Source organism: Monoraphidium neglectum, assembly GCF_000611645.1.
Source record: "Monoraphidium neglectum strain SAG 48.87 unplaced genomic scaffold scaffold00426, whole genome shotgun sequence".
In the NCBI taxonomy this organism is placed as follows: domain Eukaryota; kingdom Viridiplantae; phylum Chlorophyta; class Chlorophyceae; order Sphaeropleales; family Selenastraceae; genus Monoraphidium; species Monoraphidium neglectum.
Window position 1 is genome coordinate 1 of NW_014013202.1, and position 19,030 is coordinate 19,030.

Here is a 19,030-nt window from a genome sequence, read left to right on the forward strand (position 1 = left end):
GGGTGAGGGTGGGGTGGGGCCGGGTACAGTTATGCTGGAGCAAGGGGGAGTTTGGGTCGGAGTGCGGCGTGGGGAGGGGTGGTGTGGTGTGGGGCGCGGCCGAGGGCGTGCAGGTGAGGCAGAGGGCGGGCTGCAGTACAGCTTGCGCCGCAAACAGCTGCGTGGGCGACAGGCACGGGCCCTGCCAAGACAGGCGCAGGCACGCGCCCGCCCGCAGGACCCGCCCCCCGCTCTGAGGTTTGCTGCCGATGCCCTCGCGTCATCAGCTCATAGGAGGGCATCTGCAACCGTGCCCCACTCCAGGTCCTTGCGTGCGGCCCGCCGCCCGCCCGCTGCAACCCGCACACTCATTGGCCGCCCATCCCCCATCCTCCACCACATCATGGACCCCACCCTCTGATGAGCTCCTCAACACATGCCCTCCCTATCCAGCCCGATAACACACTCCCCAGCCAGCCACACTCAGGCCTCAACGCCATCCCAAACACGGCCTACCACAAACACATCCATGGCCCCCCTAGATCGCAGAGACATGCCTTATGTTAAGCACCGCGTCCAGCAAGATCTCGGTGATCTCCGCGGCCTGCAGCTTGGTGCCCTCCACGCCGTACGCGATCGACTCGCGCCCGGCCAGCGCGGCGGAGGCGGCGCCGTACTTCTCCAGCTCACGCGTGAGGCGGAAGGTGGACCTGGCGGGTAACGGTAATCGGGCATCGGGATGGCAGGCGTTTGGGTGGAGGGTGCGCGGGCGGCGAAGGGCGGCGCGCTGCGAAGGGTGTGCCATGAGGTTCGTGCCGAGGGAGCTGCTCCACTGTTACAAAGATGGAGGCCGCCCGGGCTGCCACGTTGGGCCGGCCGCTTGCAGCAGCGCCCCTGAGCGCGCTCCCAGCTGCGCTGCGCCCGCCGCAGCGCTTGGCCATTGGTCTTTGATCTCCCGCTGCGTACGACACCCGCCACGGCTACCTGGTGCTGCAGCTTCCGCCCACTACTGTGAGCGCCACCGCGGCCTGCACCCGTCGGGGCCGCGACTACACATGCACACGAACAGCCCACCCCAGCCCACCCCAATACATCCACACACACTCTCTCATACGTACATGTACCCTTTCTCTCTCTCTCTCATTTTCAAACACACACACACACACACACACACACACACACACACACACACACACACACACACGTGCATGCATACACTCAAGAACACACACATATACACATACACACACTCACACACAAAGCGGGCCAGTGATGCGCACCTGTTGCTGGTGGCGCTGAAGGCCAGGTACTCCAGAAGCTTGCTGGCCCCGGCGTTGGCGGGCGTCTCGTTCACGCTGCCCGCCCCTACGAACACGGCGACCGCAATGTTGGGGCCGCCCGTGTCCACCGCGGCGGCCTTGACGCCCCCGATTTCGCCGGTCTGGGGCGGTGGACGGGTTGGGATCCGGGAGTTGGGGTGGCGGCGTCGGGTGCTGAGGCTCAGCCGGCAGCGATTGCGAAGGCAAGATAAGGACGGCCACGTGCCGCCGCTGCCATGCGCCGCCCGAAGCCGCTGGGGTGGCCATCGCGTGTGCCAGTGAGCCGCTGCCCCTGCTGCAGCATCAACGTGCCGACCGCTGGGTGCCGGGCTGCGATATAGCCGTGCTTGCTTGCAGCAAGCAGCGTGGTTGCCTGATCGCACTTGACGACCACCAGGCCTATCTGCAGCAGCACGCACCTCCAACTTGACCTCTGCTGGGGGCGCATACTTGGGGATGTCTATGCCCGGCAGCGGCTCCGAAAGCGGCACAGTCACGCGCTTGCTGCCAAACACGCCCTTGGTCGCAACGGCCGGCACGGCATAGTGCGCGAGCGCCTGCCCGCTGGCGAAGCTGCCGGCAGCCTCCGCCAGCAGCGGGGCCAGCTGCTTGGCTGCCTGCTGCAGCATCCTGGCCCAAGCCCTGCGGTCAAGGGAGGGAGGCCCCGCAAAACGAGACATTCGGCGATCTGCAGTCTCCGGCACTAGCATCCGCCATAAAGGAAGCAAGCTGTCGTGGCTCTGATCATGGATACAAATCATGACATACTGCGAGGGCTGCAGACGAGATGCTGCAGATCTCGACCGAGCCCTGCTGCACGCTGCCAACACGAATGGCACCGGCACCAAGTCCCGGCACCTGCCAGCTGATTGTCGCACACCTCTGAGGCGCCTGTTGCTAAGCCAAGCCCAGACAGCCCCTGCACAGTGCTGCGAGGGCAGAGCCTACGCTGGATGCGGGACGCGTGTGAAAACACGTCCTCTACAAACAAAGAACAAAGACCGCATGGGGCATGCGCACCGTGGGTTAGGACGCGATCACGATGTGACAGTACGAGGAGGAAACTGTACAGGTGTCGGTTGCAGGCAGGGTTGCGGGCAGGGGTGAAGCAACCCTGGCTGTTCCCATTTTGCCCAGCTTCGAGAGCTTACAGCTTACAAATTTGCAGCACAGCTTTTTTGGTGCGTGGAGGGCGTGGTGCGACGTCGCAATTCACTCAACTGCAACGCCGATTGGTTGACAGCGTGGGCGAAGCTGGGAGGGCGCGTCGAGTGGTGGCGTCAAGCTATCAGCCGCAGAGCTCCAGCAGCCGCGCAGCAGCGTCTTCTACGCGGCTGAGGGCCAGCCACGCGTCCACGGCAGACCCCGTTCCCTGGCCCTCGCCCAGAGCACCCGCCCCGTCGCCCCCGCCCTTGCCCGCAGCCGCTTCTCCCGCAGCAGCAGCCCCAGCCCCCGGCCCGCCGCGCTCGCCCTCACGCTCCGCCTCTTCCTTCAACCGCGCGAGCTCTGCCTTGACCGCGTCGCTGAGTGGGACGAGTAAAAACCTTCGTAGGTGATTGGGGGCCGGCAGCCCCTCTCCAGCAACGTCCCGAGCGTCGCTGCCGCCGCCGCTGTCACCGCAGCTGCCGCCATCACTGCTCGCCGCCGCGGCGCGCTGTCGCTGCTGCTGCCGCAGCCGCAGCAGCAGCAGGACATTCAAAGCAGCACACAGAGCGTTCGCCCTGTCGGCCAGCTCCCAGTCGTAGCTGCCGCCGCCGCTGCCGCCTAGCTGCCCCTCTGCTGCACTGTCGGGAGCACGCCACCCCCTCTGGCCACCCGGCCGCAGCCACGGCTCGCACAGAGACCAGGCCTCGCCCTCAGAGATCGCCCCTGCCGCCGCGTCCTGCCGGGCGCGCTGCAGCAGCAGGGCGCAAACCTCGGGATGCTCCCGGCCCAGCAGCGCCCGCAGGCAGCCGAGCCGCAGCCGCGCTGGCCGCAGCGCGTCGAAAAGCGCGTGCCACGCCTGCCGCGACAGGCGGCCGGCCGCCATGCCCGGCGCCGCTTGCAGCATCGTCACTGCAAGGAGAGACACAGCAGGCCCTAGATCCGACGCAACCGTCTCGGCATGTGACTCCTCAGATTCCGCCGCACTAACTACTCCCGCCTCCGCTGCGGCTTTCCGCGCCGGCTCGCCGCATGCTGCAGCGACGCCAGCTGGCACCGACGCTCCCGCGCCCCGCTCGCCCTGCTCGGCGTCCGTCTTCCCGGCACGCATCGCAGCACCGGGCGCCTCGCCGTCCGCCGCGAGGCGCGCGGCGAGCTGCAGCAGGTGCAGCGCCTGCTCGACGCCGCCCTGCGAGCCGCGCTCCTGCGCCTCCCTCGCGAGAGCGAGCGCGAGGCGGCAGGACGCCTGCGCGCGCGGCGGGAAGTGGGTAAAAAGCCAATGAGGGGTGGCTAGGCAAGGGATGAAGGATGACACTTGGATGGACTGGCCCCAGAAGAACCTCCTTTGGCTCCTGGAGGGAGACCTGAAGGCTTCCGCACCCGCACGTGTTCCTACAGAACTCCAAACAGGTTCCCTGGCTGCCTGCTGCATGCCCTGAGCAAGATGCAGTATCGTTGCATGCAGCATCATTGCGTGGTTGCTGAGGCGGGTGTCAACTGCAAAGCCAGCGCACTGCATGCGCATAATTTGCATGTTTACGGTGCCCACCGCCACGAGCGGAGTACCGTCTTCCGGAGCCTCTGGGCCGCAGCGCAGCAGCAGCGAGTACAGCGCCGCCAGCGCCGCGCCAGGAGCCGCACCGGCGCTCGCCCCGTCCTCATCCTGCACGCAGCAAGCAAGGAGCGTGCTGTGGGGTGATCTTGTCGCCTGTCAAAGTCAAACCTGTCAAAGTGGTAACCACGCAACCCGCGCCGCACCATCGATTTGTGCAGCAACTCGACTGCTGCACAGCTGCGGTGAACAGACAAAATCTTGGAGAGCAGTGCCCCACTCTGCAGCTACCTGCGTGGCAGCTGCCGCCCTCTCCTCCAAATCCCGCCAGCTCCGCACGCCCAGCCTTCGCAGCAGCCGAAGTAGCCGCGCGACCTCTGCAGCATCTGGCGCACCCGCGCTCCCGTCACAGCCGGCGGCGGCGCCGGGCTGGGCAGGCAGCCAGCCGAGGGTCAGGCGGTCGAGGAGCCCCAGGCAGAATGCGGCGAGCCGCTCCCGCGCGCGCTGCTGCTCGGCCTCCTCTGCTTCCTTTGAGACCACCTGTTTGACCGCGTGTGCAAGCACCGGCGCCGCTTTTGCATCAGCCAGCAAGAGCGCATTCATTATCACGCTGTGCAGCGGCATAAAATCAGGAGTGCATTGGTCATGCACCAAGGTGGCAAGGCCGGATGGGACAGGGGCAGCCCCGCCAAATTCAGAGCCGCGCTCTCACCTCGTCCTCGGCGGCGGAGGCAAACCCAAAGAAAACGCCCCACTGCTTCCCCAGCAGCTCCCGCAGCTCTATGTCCTCGTCGCCGCTGCCTCCACCCGCGCCTGCCGACGCCCCGCTTGGCCGCGGCGCGGGCGGCAGCAGCTCCTCGACCGCCCGCGCCGCCGCCGAGGCTGGGGCGAGGCACTCTGAGAGGAACGCGCACCGCCGCCGCGGCAGGCGCGCGAGCGGCGGCGGCAACAGCGATACGGCGCCGGACAGGAGCGTCGCGACGAGGGACGGGTCGCGGTCCCCGCAGTCCTGCAGCCAAGAGTCCATGGCTTCGAGGACTGCGGTTATTGTGTCGCGTGGCGCGCAGCCGGCGGCAGCCGCTGAGGTGAGGCGCAGCACGAGGCGGGCGCAGGTGGGGGAGAGGGGCCCGAGGGCGGCGAGGCGGGGGTACGTGTCGAGCAGCAGCGCGTCGTAGAGCGCCTGCGGCGCAGGGTGGGATCCGCGGCATGGGGGGTCCACAGCCGCTGGGCTTGGTGGCATGGGGGCCGCAGTTTGAGGGACTACCTTCCGGTTGGACTGCGCGATGAGGCATTCAAGCAAGTGTTGAGGAGCTCCGGGTGCCCTGCGGCCTCTCACCATGCCGCCAGGTCCAGAGTCCAAGAGCACTTCGCTCACGCAGGTCAGGAGGGCCGCGGCCGAGGTGGCACCGCCGTCGGCCTCCTGCGCTGTCAGTGCACGCTGCAATCGGTCAAGAGCCTCGTCAGGGGAGCCACTAGTAGCACCAGCGCACAGCGCATTATAGAGCTGAGGCAATTGCGGCTGTTCCATGATGATTCCACGTAGGTGAAGCGGAGATCGCCGTCAATGGGATGCGACCAGATCACATAATTTGTAACCTTCTCCGCTTCGATCACACTCCGTCACTTTGCTACTGAGATCCACCTGAAAGCCATCATTAACTTCTTGCATGCATCGAAGCATCCTACAGTAAGCCGCTCGCGGCAGTGACTACGACTTGACAGCGTGTTGCAGCTAGCCCAGCTCCGAAGTGAGCACGCCTATCACTCTGATGCAGTGCTCTAGGGGCGCCCTTCCAGTGCGGCGGCCGCCACCGGCCGCAGCGGCGCGCCTCGCCTTGCATCATGTTGGGAGAACGCTGGCCGCCTCACTACCGGGGCGCACCCAAAGCAGCAGCCGTGCGGCTTCTCTGGGCGGCGTTGAGCCTGTGAGCAGATGTTGCAGCAGCGACTGCAGCTGTGGCAGCAGCAGCGGCAGCACCAGAGCGCGACACCCGTTGGAAGGGGCCCGATCCAAGCGCCTTGCCAGCCCCCAGCCCCCACGAGCAGCCGCGGCCGCCGCCCCCGGCGGCGACGCCACCGACGATGGCCCCGGCGACGCCGCCGCCAGCCCCTCTCAGCCGGGGCGCTCGGGGCTGGGCCTCCTGCGGCTGCCCGCCTTCCAGCCGTGGTCGCTCGGCGCCCCCCTGGCCTGGGCCTTCCTGCTCGGCTACATCTTAGTCATGCTCGTTCTGCCCATCTCGGCCCTGCTCAGCAAGGCCAGCCTCATCCCCCTTGCCGAGTTCTGGGCGCGCGCGACGGAGCCGGTGGCGCTGTCGGCGTACTATGTGACGTTCAGCATGTCTGTGGTGGCGGCCCTGATCAACTGCTTTTTCGGGTTCATCCTCGCCTGGGTGCTCGTCAAGTTTGACTTCCCAGGTGAGGGAACGTCCCGGCATGGGCTGCTTCGGCGAGGAAAACCTGTGTTCAAATGAGCAGCTGTGAAGTAACCTTGGGAGAGCGCCACTGGCCTCGCGCCGAAAGGCACTATGCAACCGCAGGCTCGCGCGTTCAGCACACAGTGCGCAGCAGAATCCCTGCATCCGGCCCAGCATCGGCCCAGTCTGTTTATCGCCACGCAATTCCACTGCTGGTCGCCTTGGCCCCACCGCACCGCAAACATGACTAGGCAAGAAGTGGATCGACGCCGCGGTGGACCTGCCGTTTGCTCTGCCCACGTCTGTTGCCGGCCTCACACTCGCTACTGTGTACAACGACGACGGGCTGATCGGCTGCTTCCTGACTAAGCTGGGCATCAACGTGGTGTTCACGCGGCTCGGGGTGGCCGTGGCGATGGTTTTCGTGTCGTTCCCATTCGTTGTGCGGACGATGCAGCCCGTGCTGCAGGTGCGGACGGGGCGGCGGGCGCGCGCGCGGTGGACGGCAAGCCTGCAGATGCACAAAGGCAGGCCTGTTTGCTGGCTGACAACACCTCTTGAGCTTGTCGCACATTTTGTACCCCTTTATCAAACTTGATGCCACTGCACAAGGCGCCTACACACTGCTGACGTCACCAACGCCCGACAACCTCCACAGGAGATGGAGCGCGAGGTCGAGGAGGCGGCGTGGTCCCTGGGCGCCTCCCCCTGGGACACCTTCGTCCGCGTCCTGCTGCCCCCCCTCCTGCCCCCGCTGCTTACCGGCACCGCGCTCGCCTTCAGCCGCGCGCTCGGCGAATTTGGGTCCATCGTGATCGTCTCGTCGAACTTGCCCTTCAAGGACCTTATCGCGCCCGTCCTGATCTTCCAGTCCCTGGAGCAGTACGATTTTGTGGGCGCGACGGTCATCGGGACGGTGCTGCTGCTCATCAGCATGGTCATGATGATTGGCGTGAACTACCTGCAGTCGCTCGGGCAGAAGGGCAGGCCGAAGGCGTGAGCTAAGGGCGCAGAGGAGGCGGTGAGCGAGACCTGCAGGCGACGCACGCGCCTGTGGGCTGCATGGTGGCTCGCTGTGCGCAGGCGTGCGATCCCAGCGGCCCCACAGGGGAGTAAGGCCCCACAGGGTTGCCCTTTTTATAAGGGCTTGGGCGCGCAGCAGCTCCATTGTTGCCGTATGTGTTTCTGGTTTTGCGGTCGCGGGTGCAATGCAATATCGTGTGGTGGTTAATTTTGAGGCTGTGAGGGAAACTTTGGTTTTCTGAGGACTTGCTGTGTTGGCCAGCAGTTTCATGTACAGACATTAGATAAATCTGGCACCTTTATGTCTGCAAAGATTGCAAAGTAAATGCTCGTGGTGTGTGGTTTGCAGCCGCGTAGCAAGCTGTGTGTTCCCAAGTTTGCACGACATGGTGCGCGTGAGGGGCCCAGGGACCAGCAGCATCAACGCGCAACGGCGCTTGGGACGTGCATCTGGCAGAGGCACCAGCTAGGGTCAGACTGAACAGTTTCAGGCGAAACACCCGTTTGATTTCCATCGCTTGCAAGACAAGTTTGCAGCAGCCCCTGGAAGGAGATGCCCTATGGTGATAAACTTGTCAGCACCTGGTGCGTTGAGCACATGGCACAATTTGAACTCACTGCGCCTTCCCACCCTGTCCATTCAAGAGTCCCCCAAGGAGCTGTTGCAATCAACACTCCCTGACCCCTCCGCATCACGTGGCATGGCGCAACGGTGGGGTGCACCGGCAAGAAATGGCCGTCAGCAGCAGTAATCGGGTAAAAACTAGCCGCCTCTTGCGAGGCGCATCGCCCGGCTGAGGCCTCTGCGTTCAGGAGCACACAGGAGCATTCAAATTTATCACCAGGTCAACCCAACCAATGAACACCACAAAGCCTTTCCCATGACTACCGCCGTCACGATTGCGAACAGACGCTATGAAGTGACACGTTACTGCTGTAAATCAAAACCGTGTGAGCGTTGCAGTGTGCACTTCATATGCTTCAAGGCAGCTTGCGATGATCAGATGACGTCCTTCCGGCGAAATGCTTGACTCATAGACAACGCTTTGGAATCACATCCGCAAAATCAAATGGTCGGGACAAATACAAGACAGGCGCAACGAGATACGGCTTTGTTTATGTTGATCTACACCTTGTTGTATTTGCCGTACTGTTCTACGTTGATCACAGCAATCGACAACCATAGCATGCGTTTCAAGGCGTCAGGACTCTGACAGGCCAGCAGCATGCGCCTGTATGTGCATGGCGGCGACCCGCCGTTTACGCTCATTGTGCGCCTTGATGCGTCGGCTGCCGTCACGGTCGCCGATGCCGCCGCCACGTTTGCAGCAGCATACGAGGCGAAGCGCGGGCAGCTGCTCGACGTCTCAGCAGCTGCCTTCGAGCTCGCGGATGGCGGGCGGGTGGACAGCCACAGCCGCGTGGCGCACGTGCTCAGAGACAGAGATGACCTCTTCATCAAGCTGCACTGCGGCGGCGGTAGCAAGCCGGCATGCGCAGGGGCATCAAGCACCGTAGCAGCAGCGACTGCAACAGCAGCGGCGGCGGCGGCGGCGGCAGCCACGACAGGGCCTGGACCAGCAGGGACAGCGGCACCGACATGCCCTGGAAGCAGTGGCCCAGACACAGCCGAGCGCACGCCAGGGCCACTTAGAGGCGATGGCCGAGCTGCCGGCAAGATCCCCACCGCCACTGACGCACCTGGAGGCCACCCACCGGCGGCCCATCCCCCCTCGTCGCTAAAGCTGCTGCTCCAGCAGGCCGAGGCAGCCGTTGCGCAGCGGCGCTGCCGCCTCGCATCGCTGCTGCTGCATGAGGCGCTGCACACTGCGCCAGGCGACCCCTCCACGCTGCGCATGCTCTCGCGCCTGCTGCTCGCCGCCGGCAGGCCGGCCGAGGCCGCGGCGCGGGCGCAGGCCGCCGTGCGAGCGGCCCCTGGGGCGGGGCCGGGCGGCGTCGAGTCGTGGCAGCTGCTGGGCGACTGCCTGCTAGCTGCCGGCCAGCCCGAGGATGCCCTGGAGGCGTTTCAAGCCGCCCAGTCGCTGTGCAAAGGCGAGGTGGGTGGGAAGGTGGGCGCTTGTGGGTCATGGACAGCACCAAGAGGCCATTCCGGAGTGTGGCCGCTCCGCACGGCGCACATCTGATCCGGATTGCTGCCAACAGCGGTCGTTTGACCGCGCAGCCACTACGGCGCCGCTGTTGTCGTTTTTCACGGCTGACCAGAAACCCCTCCGCTTGGCTGCACCTGCGCAGGCGGCTGGCAGGGAGCTCACGCTCGACCTCCAAGTCTCCTGCGCCCGCGCCCTGCAAGCGGCCGCCGGCGCCGGCGGTGACGCCGGCCCAGCAAAGGGCCGCCTCGCGGCCGGGCTCGTGATGGGCGTGCTCAGCGCCAGCGAGGACAACCACTTTGGGGCGCTGCTGCTTTTCGCCGAGATGGCCGCGGCCAGGGGCCAGGCGGCCGACGCGGCGCGGGTCGCGCTGCGGCTGTTGCCGCGGGCGCCGGGGGACCGGCGCGTGGGCGCGGCGCTGGCTGCGGCGCTGCGGGTGCGCGCGCGAGCGGCGCGGCTGCCCATCAGCTGCATGCGGGGGGGGGCTGCAGGGTAGGCAGCAACGCCTGGGGGAGCGTCAGGATGCATGCCTGCTCAGGACGCAGCTACCTAAAACCCTGACGTGCAGCGAATGAGTTGCAGCATACCAGTCCGTCAACCCCACCGGCAGCATCAACACTGTGGGTTTGTGCTGACGCAAACATGGAATTCCTCGCGCTCATCCACAATTGTCTCGCTCAAGGATCAGTGCGGCCTCAAAGCAGTGCTGGCGGACCTCGGCGCCTGCGCAGGCGCCGCCGCCGCGCTGGCGTATGTCGCCGCCGCCGCCCGCGACGCCGGCGCGGTCGACGCCGCCATCGCGCTCCACCGCCGCGCCGCCGCGGCCGCGCCGGCGCGCGCGGCAAACGCGCTCGCGCTGGCGCATGCGCTGGAGCTGCGGCAGGATTTGGGGGGTGCGGTGGCGGCGGCGGCGGCGTGGTGCGGGGCGGCGCTTGAGGCGCGTGTGGCCGTGGGTCGGAACTGTGGCGACGGCGATGGGGTCGGCGTGCTGCCGATTGAGGTGGGAGGCCCCTCTTGAGTTGTTGTGAGGAGGTCGGTTTGTTTCATCCTACGCATGCTGGAATGTCAGTTATTGTCGACAAGTGATATCAGTGCTATGACTGTTGTTCTTGTTGCCGCCCGCCACCTGCCAGTAGTGACCGATCAGCTTCATCTCTGCAGGCCTCTCCGATTGGCCACCCGCACGCGCCCGATCCCCAACCTGGCAGGAGGTGGCGCCCCTCCTGGCAGCGCTGCCGCTGCTGCCGCCAGAGAGTCTCCTGTCGCGCGACTGGCTCGGCGCCGCCCCTTGGAACCCACCGCCGCCCACGCCTGCGGTTGCAGATTGGGGGTCCCCGGGCCCCTTGCCGTCCGCCATTGCAGACAACCCCTCAGTCGCCGCCGAAACCGCCACGGTCTCAGCGGCTGCGGCACAGCCCGCCGCCTCGCATCCAATACGCCACCCCTCCACCCCTGCGGCTGCCGTCGCGCCCGACTCCGACGAACCGCGTTTTGAGCCTGCTCCGTTCTCTCCGGAACCTGCGCCTGCCCCCGCCCCTGCCAATGTGCCCGTGGCTCCAAGGCGGGTAACGTATTCAGAGCCGCAGCTCGACGTCCTGGCGCTGCTCTTCACAGCCGCCAAGGCCCTCTTCCTCGGCGGCGCCCTCCCTGCAGCGGCCGCGCTCTGCCGCGCCCTCGCGCCCGCGCGCGCGGCCGCCGCAGTCCCCCTGCACGAGACCCTGATCAGAAACGAGGCCGCATACTTTGGCTGCGTGTCGCAGCTGCTGCTGGAGGACGTGCCGCCGGCCTGGCCGCCCGCCGCGCAGATCGAATCGGGGCCTGCCTGCGGCGGCGGCGGGGCGGGGTCGAGCGGCAGCAGTTGCGGTGGCGGCGTGGGTGGGGCTGAGCTGGAGCCGCTGTATGTCCTGGGGGACTCCCATTGCCTGCCAGGTGAGGACACCGCCGCGAGCATGGCCGTGGCTGGCCCCGCCGCGCCTGCTGGCCAGCGGCTTGCCTTAGTAGTTGCGTGAGACAGTGGTCATTTAGGAAGCACGGGACGCCACACAGATGCCTCTGTTATTGCCAAGCCGCTCCCTCCACCCACTGCACCAGATCCCCGTAGATTGCTCTCACCACCCCATCCCCTTGCAGCTGCCTGGCGCCATGCCGTCCTCCGCGGCCGCAGGCGGCTGCTGTGGCCGCTCCTGGTGACCGGCCTGAAGGTCTGGCACCTGCGGGAGGGCAGCAGCTTCTACCCCAAGGAGCAGTTCTGGCGGACTGTGGGCCTGATCCCTGACGGTGCCCAGGCGGTGGTGGTTATGGGGGAGATCGACTGCCGGGAGGGGCTGCTGCAGGCGGTGGAAAAGCTCAAGGTGGGTCAGGCAGCAGAAGCATGAACGCATGCATGCACGCCTCATGCATTCAAGCCTCATGCATGCATGCACGCCTCATGCATGCATGCATGCATGCATGCCTTATACGGGCGTTTATATGTGCAAGGGCGTGTCTGGATGTGGCTGTGTGCGAGGGGGTGCATTTAGGCAGGCAGCATGCAAACCTCACTGTATAAAGTGAAAGGGGTGCGCGGCATGTGGTGAGCGCCGCAAGGAAAGTTTATGAACGCGCCTCCAATCCCAGCGGGCTCAAAGACGGCCTGGATCTCAAACAGGCACTCCAGCTCTCAGCCATCCGCCGCCTGGTGGCTCTGGATCTCGTGGCAACCCTCTCGACCTCTCTTCATGTCTCCTCTTCCCACCAACTGTCGGCTGCCGCATGCAGTATGACTCGCTTGCGGAAGCCGTGGAGGCGCTGGCGTCCCTCTACGTGGCCGTCCTCCTCCGCCTCGTCACGACTAAGCGCCTGGAGATCTTTGTGCACCCGGTACCCCCGGTCCTTATCGAGACGAGACCCGTGGTCATGGCATTCAATGAAATACTGAGAGAGCACGTGTCAGCAGCGGCGGAACGGCTGCCGCGGCGCGCGGGCGCCGCCGGTGGGGGGCTGGCTTGGCTGGAGTTTTGCCACGGGCTGCTGGAGGCTGCGCCGGCTGGCAGCAGCGGCGCCGGAGGCGCCGACAACGCCGCAGAAGGGGATGGTGGCACCACTGCTGAGCGTGACGTGGTGGGCAGCGCGAAGAAGCCTGCTGGGCAGCAGCGGCTGCGGCTGCGGCCAGAGTTTGAGCTTGATGGTACGCACCTGGCGCCAGCCTACCTGCAGCTGCTGCAGCAGGCCCTGGACGCAGCCTCCGCGCAGGAAAACTGAGTTTGAGGGATGGAGCGCGGGTTGAGCGTGGATGGGTTGAGATCTGTTCGCGCAAGCACACATCTGCACAGCGACGACACTCCCCCTCCAAATGCCTCGTTCCTATGAGGCACTGGCACTGTCGTTTCTGGCCATGATTGACCTGCATCAGTCGCCACCCACCCTTTCCTAACGTCATCCGGCCAGACGAACACTGCAACATCAGCCATTACTCCTGCATCTGCTGAACATGTTTGTCACGCACGGTGTCAAATCTTGCCAAGTGTCGTCCTTTTGCGCCATGCCGTGACGAGAGTCCTTCTTGTATCATACATGCATGCATGCAATTGACTTTCCAGCAGACCACCCATGTCCGTGCAAGTAGCTCCTAGCTGCAGCTTGGCACACCCTACACTCTTCTGTTGAATGCGCCAGCCATCTGCCACACGCTGATTCTGACTGTCCTAAACATCACTGTAATGACATGCTGACTCATCAGATTGTCCATCGTGCTCAAGGTATCAGAGGCACTTGATGACGGGCCACCAAACCCTGCCAGTGTTGCCACGGTTTGCAAATGGGAAGCGAGGGACGAAGGGGGCGCCGCTGCAGAGAGCAGCTGCCCGTATGTTTTGAAACCCCCTTGAAACCCCCCTCGGGGGTTTCAAAACATACGGGCAGCTGCTCTCTGCAGCGGCGCCCCCTTCGTCCCTCGCGACTCCACAAGTTGCAGCACCAGCACATCCTGTACTCCATTGCACACAGTCAGCACATTGCAAGCAATTCCGCACACGCGATTGCATGTGATCTGGCGACGCTGCCGTCTTTTGAACGGAGGTGGAGCAGGTGCGTGAGATCTGTTACCATCCAGGGTATTTAGACTGCACGGCAATTTTGAAGCAGCTGAGCTGCAGCTCCCCGCATCGCCCGCCGGCGATTTGGCAAGGCACATGGCACACGGCCTGATTGCGCTGACCGCTTCTGCTCTCATCGCACTCCTCGGCCGCCTTGTAGAGCCTGCAGTTTCTGATCAGTATGGTGCAGAGCGCAATTTCCAGCCCGGTAATTGCGCTGGACGGCCTCCTTGGCGGCGATGCGCCTGGGAGCGCAGCGCCCCCCTTGCCCGGCCGCGCAGCCAGCTGCGCATGTGATGGCGCCGCAGTCGCTGCGGCGGTGGCGACGCTGCGCGCGGCTGCCGCACGGCCAAGCGAGGCGCCTGCTCCTGAAGCCCTCGACGCAGCCATTTCACTGCTCGTGCGTGCGATGGGATCTGGCGCGCCTGAACCTGCGGCGGCTGCAGCGGATGTACTTGCTGCCGTTGCCTGGCGGGCGGGATACACCGAGCTCATCGACGCGCCCTGCGCGCAGCTAGCCACGCGGCACACGTGTGCAGCGACCGCTGTCGCTGCAGCAACCGCTGTCGCTGCACGCATCAACTTCTTGGAGCGAGTGCTCAGTCACTTCACGCACATACAGCGGCACATGGCGGCAGCCCAGGGGTATGCTGATGTCCTGATTGCAGCGATGCAACGCGGCATCGGCCGCTCCTTGACAACAAAAACGCTTGAGCTAATGTGCTTGAGCGAGCCAGCGGCTCTCTGCAGCTTGCTGCGGGCAGACGGCGGTGTCTCGACAATCATACAGGCGCTACGCGAGGACCCAGATTCCCTGCTCATCAACCTTCTGCTCATCCAGCTCGTCAGGCTCGGCAGCCGAGACCCGCGCCTCGTCGCCCGTGTTGAGCGCGGCCTCGCCACCCTGGCGCAGATGAAATACGCCCCAAAGATGCCAAGCCCCACTGCCATGGCAGCCCTTGGCAAGGCTGCACTGACCTACGTCGAGTTGGAGCGCCAGGCGGCAGCCGGCGACAGTGTCCTGCCGGCTCTCGCCATCTTGGCCACATCATTCAAAACCCCCGCCAAATCGGTTGATGAAGTACGCCTGACGCTCAGCTTCATGCCAAGCAGCGTTCAGGGCGTGGCCATCTCCTTGCTGCGCTCTGCAGCCCGCACCGCCGGGGCGGGCCCTGTGGCGGCCGCCTTCTCCAAGCCCCTAGCCTCGCCCGACGCCGCCGTCCGCGGCCGCGCCCGCGAGTTCCTCATGAAGGAGCCGCTGTCGCTGCCGGCCGGCGCGGTGGACGGGCTCCAGGCCATGGCGGCAGCCGCGGAGGCGGAGGCGGCGGCGCTGCGGTCCGAGGTTACTGAGCTGCGGGCGGTACCGGTCAACACGCGCGCGGCCATAGTGGAGCTGGCCCAGGCGGTGCGCGGTGCAGCGGATGTGATGCCTTGAGCAGTGTGTCTCGCACGCATGCTGCAATCAATCAAAGGTACAAACTACAAGCTCTGGCCCTCTGTCAAACGTCGACAGTCCACCCATCAAGCATGATGCGCACAAGCAATCGGAGGGTCGTTGTGCAGTGTTTGCGGGTTCGACATGGTTTCCTTTGCTCGCACCCTCGCATGACCCGGTAAATATCAACGGCTGGCCACTGATTGGTGCCTGGTGGTCTATGGGGGACTGGTGGCTTGTTTACCCTCAACATTTCACGTGACTTTACTGACGATTCAATTCATTAATCTTCAAACTGGCAGCTGCTTGAAGGTCGGTGAGAGACTCAGCCAAGCAGTCAACGCCCACGTCATGGCAAAACTGTGAGTCATCTGAACAAGGCGTATATGCAAGGAGCGGCTGCATGCCCTGCAACTGACAAGCATGCAAGGTCCAGCCAAGCCAAGCATGGGCGGCAGATCAGGCGGATGGGCACAGTATGAAGTGGCAATAAGAACGGCAGGCGCATTGGCAGCCAACAGATGATTATTGTGCAGGGACACTTCCACAGAATGCTTGTTTTGACGTCAGCACCACTCCTATGAGCAGTATTCAGCGTCACAAGAGCGTCCAAATGTTGAGCCGCGCGGCGCGCCGTTCGCTTGTCGCCGCCTCCGCATCCCGGCCACTAGCGCTGCCATCGGTGGCGCCGCCGCCGCTCTCTGTCGGCGCCTCGCGCTCCTGCCTCCGCCGCGCCTCGAGCGCCCGCCGCTCGCGCAGCGCCCTTGCGGCGCGCGCTGCGACGCGCCAGGCGATCAGGGCACCCAGGACACCACTCGCCGCGAGCAGCAGCGCCTGCGCCGCCGAAGAGAGCCCGTGAAAGCTTCCTGCCCCCCTATCCATGGCGCCCGGGTCCAACGAGGCCGATTGCAGGCCAGCAGGCGCAGCTGGCGCAGGCGCGCTTGCGTTTCCCGCGCTGTTGCTGCTGCTGCTGGCCCCTCCCAACGCGTCTGCCCAGCCGTCATCAGCTTGATGTGCGGAGGGCCCCAACGGCAGCGCGCTGACCAGGAGGCGCACCAACCCTGGGTCATCCTGGACTAGCAGGGTCGGCGCAGCCTGCAGCTGCGCCTTGAGCAGCTGAATGATCGCGCTGGGTGCAGTGGGTGCCAGCAGCACTTGCGCGTCCAGGATGAGGGCGCCTGCATTGCCGCCACCGCTGCGGCTGCCGTTGATGGCGCCGTGATAGCAGCAGTCGGCGATCTGATCTTTGCTGCTTCTGCTGCCGATTCCGTGGGAGACTAACGTACCAGCCAGGGCGCCGCTCATAACATCGCTGCTGCTGTTGCTGCTGCTGCTGCTGCTGCTGCTGCTGCTGCTGCTGCTGCTGCCGCTTTTGCTGTTCTCACCATTCACGCTCCGTCTGCTCCCGCCCGTGTCGGTCGCAACCTCCAAGAAGACCCTGTTCAAGTCAACCTCAGACACAAGGTCTGCACGTCGCATCCCTAAGCTGCCCGCGATGGCCCTGCGCGCCCTTATAAGAAAAAGCCGCTGCTCGGTACTGTTGAATTGCAGCACCGCTGGCTCCACCGGTGACAAAGTTAGTCGCAGTGCCAGGGATTGCAGAACAGCGCCCGATGGCGCGGCGAGCCCGGCGCCAACATCATCCCTGCTGCCAATCCTGCTGCGCCAGCTGCTGCCTGCTGGCGTTGACTGCACGATCGAGTTGCCCTTCAGTGCGCGTCGTGGTACAGGGTGGTTGTATTTATGCAGGCTCACAGGCCGCTGCGCTGCGCAGCTCTGGGCAGTCGCCAGCAGCAGCACTGCCAGGAGCAACAGCAGCAGTGGCGGCGGCGGTGGTCGCTTCGCGAGTCGAGGCCTCGTGAAAATGGCTATGTCGCGTATTCTGGGCGTTATCTCAGGTATTCTCTCGATCCCACGACCCATCTACATGCAGAGCTGCACAAGCACGCTCATGCAGTGGCTCATTGATGGCGGTTTTCAAAATTTGACCTGGTCAGAAGCAGGGGGTGATCAAAATCGTAAAGGAAAGTACGTGTAGGCTGTTTTAGCACCTTCGGGTTTACCGACGCAACGGACAGTGGGCGACGCGGCTTCGGACAAGAAGGTCTCCGTGAGGGAGTTCCACCGATCAACTGGGCCAATTGCGTTGGAGAGGAAATCGGACTGCTCTTGCCTTATTGTTGAAATCTTATCATATCAAAGCACGCATTTTAGATCACTCGCGGTGACGCACGGCCAGCCTCGACTGTCAAACGCCGTAAACGCCGTGGCGATGTGTTATTGAGTCGCTTTGTCGACAATCCTTCACAGTCGGTGCCAGCGAGCACGGCAGCGCCGCATCACCCGCCCAGTGCGAGCAGCACCACGCAGTGAACAGCCGCGCTTTGTTGCATCCCGACGCCAGGTACAGGCCCATTGCGGGCAGCCAGACCTGGCACAACGATCGCATTGGCGCTATGCCGCCTTCAGTGCAGGAGCCTCAGCGGTTTGAAGGGGCAGCGGCGGCGAGGTCAGCATGGGTGCCAGAGTTGAGCGCCAAGAACGCTCTTCTTGGGGTGGGAACAGCCTGCCTGGCCGGGATGGTGCACTTTTGGCGACGCAAGCAGGTGCGGCAGGGCTCGTTAGGGGCGCTGTTTATGCAGTTTCATTCGCTGCCCCGAAGTGGTCACGCAGCCACTGCTGAGGCGCCGGATTAGACTGCATAGCCAGCTGCACCTGGCCAGTGGGAGCAAGCATTTGACCCCAGCCATGCTGCCAACATGTACCCTTCCAATTGGCGCCAACACGCCCTGAACCTTGCCCCTTACAGACAGTGCCTTTCAAGGCGTGCTGGGCCATCATGTGAGACACGCTGGGGCGGCTGTCCCCAACCCTCTGGAATCTGCAGCGCGCCTTCCAGCACCTCCGCTCTGACTAGGCATATTGCTGCTCTCACAGCCCAATCTGCAGTGCATGACTCTTGCGTGCGCGCGCCGAATTGCCTGCAGGTGGCCCACGCTCGGCAGTGGCGTCATGCTCGCGGTGCAGCCGGATGAGGAGCAGCTGGCACAAGTGAGTGTTGTCGGACGCCATGTTGTGTAAATGTCTCAACAAGTGCGGCGCCATGCGCGACCCGGGGCCATGCGACCACTGATTTTGCTTTACAGCCTGCTCATCAGAGATACCCACATGCCAATGCGCCGCCGCGCCGTCATGCAATGGCGGCCGCGGTCTCCCTGGGTGCACTCATGCACATGCGAGGAACCGTGCCCTCAGTTTGACTGGCGCCCCGCCCCATGCCCCACCCTGTCAGCTGGTGCCCCCAGAGGAGCTGCAGAAGCGGCGGGAAGCCAACGACGCGATACGCAGGATGGCGGCGGGGGCCGCCGGCAGTGGCGCACAGCGGCCGCCCAGCTGATGGTCGGCCCGTCAACTTGCCTTCATGTACAGCTTACTGCCCTGCTGTTTGATGCAACAAGCTGTTTGCTGCCGCAAATATGTGTTGCTTCTTGGTGGGCCTGCCTATGCTTGCGATTTACAGTTGCACAGGCCAATGCTTGGCAGCTGGCGTGCCCCACATAGCTCGCCACTCATATATGCAGCGCCGGTCGCCCTCAGACGCACTGGACCACGTCCTTTGGCGTCTCCACGCACGCGTTGGCGCCGGCGGGCGCCTCGACCCGCGTGTACTGTAGCTTGTAGTCATACACCGCGACGGCCCTGCCCCTGGCCTGGAAGTACAGCTCGTCGCGCGGCTGTGGGGTGTTGAGAGAGATTTTGCAGAGTTGGGGGGGGGGGTGAGGACGATGTTTGCGAGAGCAGGCCCTTGTGTGCATGTCACGGGCACCACTTCCTGCACACTGCAAGACAGCAGGGAAGGGCCAGCAAGGTAGTGGCAGAACAAGACGAGAGCCATGCGTGTGTGCGCGCGTGTGTGTGTGTGTGTGTGTGTGTGTGTGTGTGTGTGTGTGTGTGTGTGTGTGTGTGTGTGTGTGTGTGTGTGTG

General features: G+C 64.5%; 7 protein-coding genes across 7 annotated transcripts in view; 3 read left to right on the forward strand and 4 right to left on the reverse strand.

The window, feature by feature from the left end:
• Positions 1-517: 517 nt before the first annotated feature.
• Positions 518-1,927, reverse strand: MNEG_3393 (hypothetical protein; the record flags this gene model as incomplete). Its single annotated transcript, XM_014048122.1, has 3 exons — positions 518-689; positions 1,260-1,420; positions 1,718-1,927. 3 exons carry the CDS (start codon positions 1,925-1,927, stop codon positions 518-520), a joined length of 543 nt encoding a protein of 180 aa, XP_013903576.1.
• Positions 1,928-2,586: 659 nt separating this feature from the next.
• Positions 2,587-5,020, reverse strand: MNEG_3394 (hypothetical protein; the record flags this gene model as incomplete). Its single annotated transcript, XM_014048123.1, has 5 exons — positions 2,587-2,821; positions 3,008-3,687; positions 3,991-4,104; positions 4,285-4,533; positions 4,706-5,020. The coding sequence occupies 5 exons, from the start codon at positions 5,018-5,020 to the stop codon at positions 2,587-2,589; spliced, it is 1,593 nt and encodes a 530-aa protein (XP_013903577.1).
• A 1,192-nt stretch (positions 5,021-6,212) lies between these two features.
• Positions 6,213-7,407, forward strand: MNEG_3395 (putative sulfate transport system permease protein cysT; the record flags this gene model as incomplete). Its single annotated transcript, XM_014048124.1, has 3 exons — positions 6,213-6,408; positions 6,659-6,876; positions 7,066-7,407. 3 exons carry the CDS (start codon positions 6,213-6,215, stop codon positions 7,405-7,407), a joined length of 756 nt encoding a protein of 251 aa, XP_013903578.1.
• A 1,249-nt stretch (positions 7,408-8,656) lies between these two features.
• On the forward strand, positions 8,657-12,778 carry MNEG_3396 (hypothetical protein; the record flags this gene model as incomplete). The annotated part of the gene is made up of 7 exons (XM_014048125.1): positions 8,657-8,909; positions 9,267-9,487; positions 9,684-9,974; positions 10,221-10,538; positions 11,299-11,467; positions 11,669-11,889; positions 12,296-12,778. 7 exons carry the CDS (start codon positions 8,657-8,659, stop codon positions 12,776-12,778), a joined length of 1,956 nt encoding a protein of 651 aa, XP_013903579.1.
• Positions 12,779-14,560: 1,782 nt separating this feature from the next.
• MNEG_3397 (hypothetical protein) lies at positions 14,561-15,046 on the forward strand (the record flags this gene model as incomplete). Its single annotated transcript, XM_014048126.1, has 1 exon — positions 14,561-15,046. The coding sequence occupies one exon, from the start codon at positions 14,561-14,563 to the stop codon at positions 15,044-15,046; it is 486 nt and encodes a 161-aa protein (XP_013903580.1).
• A 597-nt stretch (positions 15,047-15,643) lies between these two features.
• On the reverse strand, positions 15,644-16,525 carry MNEG_3398 (hypothetical protein; the record flags this gene model as incomplete). The annotated part of the gene is made up of 1 exon (XM_014048127.1): positions 15,644-16,525. One exon carries the CDS (start codon positions 16,523-16,525, stop codon positions 15,644-15,646), a length of 882 nt encoding a protein of 293 aa, XP_013903581.1.
• A 2,114-nt stretch (positions 16,526-18,639) lies between these two features.
• Positions 18,640-19,030, reverse strand: part of MNEG_3399 (hypothetical protein) — a gene marked incomplete at both ends in the record, with an annotated part of 2,812 nt that continues 2,421 nt past the window's right edge. Inside the window, one exon of the mRNA XM_014048128.1 lies at positions 18,640-18,780. Within this exon, the coding sequence (XP_013903582.1) occupies positions 18,640-18,780 (141 nt within the window). The remainder of the gene's footprint in view (positions 18,781-19,030) is intronic.